General features: G+C 61.2%; 1 protein-coding gene across 1 annotated transcript in view; it reads right to left on the bottom strand.

Moving 5' to 3' along the window:
• RTN4R (reticulon 4 receptor) overlaps window positions 1-4,631 on the bottom strand; it is a 77,398-nt gene extending 72,767 nt beyond the window's left edge. The window contains exon 1 of the mRNA XM_088065239.1: window positions 4,376-4,631. Within this exon, the coding sequence (XP_087921365.1) occupies window positions 4,376-4,397 (22 nt within the window). The 5' untranslated portion in view covers window positions 4,398-4,631. The remainder of the gene's footprint in view (window positions 1-4,375) is intronic.
• Between the last annotated feature and the right edge of the window lie 1,369 nt (window positions 4,632-6,000).

Below are 6,000 nucleotides of genomic sequence, written 5' to 3' on the forward strand. Positions count from 1 at the left end.
CCTCAGGAGATCATCAGTCTTGTCACCTGACAGTGTGGCACTGCTAAAGAGGTGATCAGTGACTGCTCAGACCTCCACATTTCAGCTCTGGGCTGAATTTTAACATACCTTGGGTCTCTTGGGACATAACTCAGCATCACTCTCTGAGGACAGTGCTGGAAAAGCTGAGACTTCATCACAGAAAGGCTCATTGATCTGGTCAAGGATACAAAGAAGGCAGAAGCAGGGCCAGGACCAGACTCCAGAGGCCTTCTAGGAGTGCTCCAAAAGCAGAGCAAGCACAGTCAGCCTGTGCACACCACAAGATGCGCTCTGCCCACACGGCAGCCCAAGGGAAACACCCGTGTCACCTGGTGCCACTGCCCTGAGCCCACACACCCCACAAGGGGTAACTCCAGAGCCCCGTGCCCGTGTGTCCCAGCAGACTCAGCCAGACTCAGCTCAGGCTGAGGTGAGTTTGCATGTTTGAGCAAACTCTGCACGAATTCCTTCGGCATCTCTGCGCAAGCACGGCAGGATCCACCCTCAGCCTCTTTTAGCTGATTAAGACTTTTCAGTACAATTGTCCCCTTTTCCCTCAGCCTCAGGAAACCTCCAGGAGTTGCAACCACAGCAGGAAAGGGGAGGAGAAGCTGGGCTTTGTGTCTCACCAGCCTCACTCCTCCCTCCCACACTGCTGCGTGTCTGTGATGGAGAAGCCCTGACACCCTGCTACTCCCAAATCCCAGACGGATCCATCTGGCCTCGGGACACAGCACAGAGCTTTCCACATGGCCAGGAGGGACAAGCCCTCCCAGGAACTCCCAGCCCTCGCAGCCCCCACGCTGAGATGCTGCCTCTCACAGCCCCTCTGTGCAATGGTGCAGGATACTCCTGCTCCACTGGGGCTGTGCCTCCTGCATAAAGAGAAAACCTCTTTAGGGACATCAAAGAGGCGCCTGGCACTCGGAGATTCGTCTTAATGAAGGTGACAGCAGCAGAGAGCGTTGCAAATGCAAGGGGAAGAGGACACACACCTGATTAGAGGGGCTCCCTTCTGGTCCCTGCAGGGTGAATCCCAGCTCCAGGGATGGGCTCTGAGCACGGCGGGGCTGAGCCGCCAAGGGCAGCTCAGAGCAGAGATTAGAGCTCAGCTCTGTGCAATCTTCCTTGTCCTGCTTTGTGTGGAGGCTCTGGCTCAGGCGATTTTCCTTCTCCTTCTGCGTGGCTCAGAAGGAAGGGAGGGGAAGGGAAGGAGACCCAGCCCTTCCCAGGGCAGGCCCCGGTGCCCTCAGTCAGCAGAGCTGCTCCTGCAGGGGTGCAGCAGCCTCGGAGCATCCTTCCCTTTCCTGCCCCCAGCTCACAGGCTCCTCGCTGATTCCAAAAAATGTGGAAAATTCGCATCTGTGCTGCTGGATTTTGTGGATTTTGGTTATTTCTTTGGAAAAGGTTCAATGGGCAAAGTCGTTGTTGGGGTCAGAAGATTGCACAGCACAGGGCCTGCGTCAGCAGGCACAGACTGGCTCGGGGAGTTTGGGATCTCAGCTGTGCATCCCCCTGGCCCCTGCCAGCTTCCAGCTCCACAGGATGAGCAGATGGAGCAGCAACCACACTCCTGCCCTTTTATTGCAGGCCCCTGCAGCAGGGCAGGGAGCAGGGCAGAGCAGAGAGAGCTGTGTAACAAACTGTCCCCTTGCTCCTTCCCACCAGTGACTCCCTCTCCTTCCCACTTCTTTATGGACACAGCAGCTCCCAGGAGGTTTTCCCAAGCCAAGCCCAGAGCTCCTGAGCTCGGGATAGAGGGAATTAATGAGGGGCCCGGCTGGTTCAGCACGTGCTGCCCACAGCCCTCCGCACTTTCTCAATGCTTCTCATTAACTCCTCTTCTGGCCCAGCTTTGTCTGGAGAACATCCCAGATCCAGCAGGGAACAGCGACGTCTGCACCAGTTCAACGCCCAGGCACCGAGTGGTGCAACAGCACCTCCACCTTTTTGCCCGAAAATTCCTCTTTAAGCACATTCCTCTTTAGAAAACCTCTCCAAACACAGCCTTTGATGGATGGGCCCATGGAATAATGGTCTGAGGTCTGTGCCTCCTGCTGGGAAAGGGGGGACAAAGCCCAGAAAATGCAGCGGCGCCTTGATAAAACATTTACATTATAAAGACAGGAAATACAGAATAATGCAATGAATGGTGTTTTCTCTCAAGAGATAAAAAAAGAGCTGCTCTCACATCGGTGGTGCTGATGTAGTTTCTCATATTACAGGGGTTTGTATTCGGGTTAAAAAAAAAAAATAAGCATAGAAAGCCCTTTTTCCCTAAAAATGAATTGTGTTAATAAGGCAGCAAGTGCTGAGAACAGGGAAAGCTCTGCCTGTCCAACTGCCTCTGGTGGCTATTTCTGGCTTACAAGGCACTTGAAGCATCCTGGCAGCCCACAGTGGGAAATGTAGTCCAGATCCAGCAGGATGGACACTCAGCTAAACAGAATCCCCCAGGTTCATAAGGACTTCCCAGCCAAACCTGCCAGCAAGCCAGGCTCCCCAGCCTCTCACAGGAGCAATTCATAAACTGCAGCAGAAAAGCAAATAATTCAACCCCAAACTCCTCCAAGCCTTGTTCTATAAATAAAGCCGTTGTAACACAGTTTTTATATTTCATTATCCCGTGTTGTTGCAGCCGATGCTGGCGGCAGCCGGGGATGTCAGTGCGTGGGGAGAGCAGCGCTGCAGCGGGGATGGGAGCACGGGGGATCGGGGGGTCCGCACCACACCCAGCTCCTGCCCGCTGCTGTGCCAGCAGAGCCAGCCCCGGGGCTGGCAGAGCCCCCGGCACAGCCTGGCACCGGGGGCTGGGCACGGGCACGGAGCCGCCGGGCTCGGATCCACGGCACCCCCTGCCCCGGGCAATGGGGGCTCGGATAGCGGGATCCCCTCAGGGCCAGGGAGAAGCTGGCCCCCGAGCCTGCTCCCAAGGTGTTCCCCAAACAGGAATAAATTGGCCATTTCACGTTTCAGATCGACACAAAGCCTCTCAAGGAGGCGGTGTGCTGTGTGGATCACAGCTTGGATGTGTCCTTTGATCGTCACAAATAAATCAGCCGGAGTGCCCTCCAAAATAGAAAGGAAAAGAGAATTATATCTGTGTCGCCGACGGGAACGGGAAGCGAGCTGGAGACAGCACAGCCGGGAGCAGAGCCCGAGCAGCCGAAGGCTCCGCATGCCCAAATCTCGCCTGCCCAGCACCTGGCCCGCCCTGGAGCTCCCACGATGGATCCCTCCAGTTAAAAACTGCAATCCATGGGCTGGGTTCCCAGCAAACACACCTGGGTGGCACACGCTTCTCGAGCGGGCTGAGCCCGCAGCCTGGCAGCGAGCGTCCCTCCCGAGCTGGGGCCGCATCCCGGTACCCCCGGTACCCCCGGTACCCCCGGAGCCCCCGAGAGCCGCCGCAGCCCCTGGTCCCTGTGCCAGCCCTGCCCCAGCTGGCACACCGGGGCAGGGAAGCAAAGATTATCGCCGAAATCCATGGAAAAGGGCTGCTTAAGGCAGAGCTCCGGCTGTGCCAGGCTGCAAGCTCTGTGCCTCTGCCCCGGCGCAGCGAGCGAGGTGAAAGGGGGTACAGCCCCTGTAACCCAGCCCTTCCCAACCTCTGGCTCCCGGACACGAACGGGGGGACCCTTAGGGAGGGCTATGCGGGGAGCCCCCACCGCAGCCCGGGACCCGCTGTCCCTGCGGGTCTCCTGAAGCCTCCGCGAACTTCCCCGCCCGGAGGCACCGTGAGCGGGACGGGCTCGGGGTGCGGGGCCGGAGCTCCTCCAGCGGCCGGGCTGCGAGCGGGGAAAGCCGGGCTGCCCCATCCCCTCTCCTCGTCCGGCGGGATGCGGGATGCTTCCCCCGGAGGCACCAACTTCGCCCGGTCACCCCAAGGCCGAGCTGAGCCAAGCCGAGGCTGGGCGGCGGCTGGAGGGGGCTCAGCCCGCTGCTACCCCTCCATCCCGCTGCTCCTTTTCCATCCCTCTGTCCTCCTTCCATCCCCCTGCTCCCTTTCCATCCCTCTGTCCTCCTTCCATCCCGCTGCCGAGCTCCGCGCTGGAGCCGAGCCGTGCCCGGTGCTCGCTCCCCCTCCGGCCTCGCCTCCGCTCCGCTCCCGCAGCCGCGGCGCTCCCGCTCCCCCCGCGCCCTCCCCGCCGCCTCTCCCGGCCCCAGCGCCCGCTCCCGGCCCGGCCTCCGGCCTCTCTTCCCCTCGTGGCACCTTGGCCGCTCCCGAAGACGCAACGGGGGAAGGAAAAGTTGCAGCGAGGGAAGTTCCCGGCGCGGTGCGAAGTTGGGGCCGCGGCCGCCGTGCCCTGCTCGGGGGAGCCGCGGCGGCGGAGGGGGAGCGAGGAGCGCCTACCTTCAGCTATCGCCCTCTTCATCTTAGGGGTCGGAGAAGGCACGTCTGGAGGCGCAAAGTGGAGTGGCAGCGGTACAATCCTTGGGAAAGCGGGGCAGATCCCGGTGCCAAACTTCAGCCCGAGCGGGGAGCGGCTGCGCGCGGGGAGGGGGGGGCGCTCCCGGTGCCGGCGCCCTCGCTCATCGGGGGAATGAGCAGCCCCTGAGCTAGAGTCAGCATCCAGGCGAGGCTCCCCCTCCCTGCCTCGCCTCGTCTCGCCTCGCCTCGCCTGCCTCGCCTGCCTCCTCCTCCCTCCGCCCGCCCGCCCGCCGCACGCACGGGGCCGGGGCTGCGGCGGATCCCGCGGCGGGGAGCGGAGCCGGCTGCGCTGGACCCCGGGAGCGAGCGGCGAGCGAGCGGGGATGGAGAGGCGATGAATGTTTTATGGGATCATGTGGTTTGACGTGAGAGGAATCAGCCTAGATCGGATTTACTGGCTGGAGGAGTGAGCGGGAGGACGGGGGAGCCGGGCACGGGCTGGCGGGGGGAGGAGGGGCCGCTCCGACGGCGGCGGCTCCGCGGCGGAGCCCCCGCGGTGCGCGGCCGCGGCCCGGGCAGGGCTACGCGGGGCCGGAGCCTCATTCCTGGAGGAGAGGTGCCACCTAAAGGAAGCGGCGGAGAGGGACGCCCGGGCAGCGCCGAGCAGCGGGCCCGCTCTCTCCTCCCCACCTCCCGCAGCAGCCGCGCCCGCACCGCGAGGCCAAGGCTCGGAGCCCCTCGGGAGGCACGGGAGACATCGGCGGGTGTTTTCCCCTGCTCTGGATCTGCGCACCGGAGAGGCGCCGAGAGACATCCGAACCTGCGGTGCCTCCTCTTCCTCACTAGATCCGGCTGCTGCGGGTGCGGAGGTGCTGCTTTCCCGAGGGAAGGATGTCAGACAGCCCTTTGAGTACAGCCCGAAGGAGAACTCTTCCCTGTGGCTGAGCCTTCTCGCCATCCCTGCCCCTTGGGATCAATCTCTCTCCCGCGGGCAGGAAGAACAGCAGCTTGCCTCAGTTTACCCAAAGAGCACGAGGGTTACACTGTAGCTGAAGCAGGGTGAAGCTGGGTTTCCATCCTGCTGAGCCCTCCAGCCGCCTCCCCTGTCTTGGAGGGACAAGGGCTCCTGCACAGGCAGATCCCATCTGCAGCCATCCCGTCTGGGAAGCAGAAAGGTGGATTTTTATTAAGTGAACTCATTTGCTCAGTGGGGAAAGGAGGAGGGAAGGAAAACTGAACATCCACAATATGGGGAGGTGGCAGCTCTGTCCCTGCTAGTCAGAGGTTCAGCTGCCACCAGGTCCATGGACAATGTGTGGATATGTCTGTATCCATGTGAAACCCCACTCTGAACTCTGCATACAGTCCTGGTGCCCCCAGCATATGGGACATGGAACTCTGGGAGCAGGTCTGGAGGAGGTCATGAAGTTGCTCAGGAGACTGGAGCCACTCCCCTATGGAGACAGGCTGGGAATTGGGATTGTTCAGCCTGGAGAAGAGAAGGTTGTATGGAGACTTCACAACACCTTCCAGGGTCTGAAGGGGCTACAAGGAAGCCAGGGAGGGACTTTTCATCAAGAACTGGAGTGCCAGGACACAGGGAATGG

The sequence above is a fragment of the Pseudopodoces humilis genome, chromosome 20 (genome assembly GCF_049639895.1).
Source record: "Pseudopodoces humilis isolate 2021_Gansu_Grassland_sample_001 chromosome 20, ASM4963989v1, whole genome shotgun sequence".
Classification (NCBI taxonomy): domain Eukaryota; kingdom Metazoa; phylum Chordata; class Aves; order Passeriformes; family Paridae; genus Pseudopodoces; species Pseudopodoces humilis.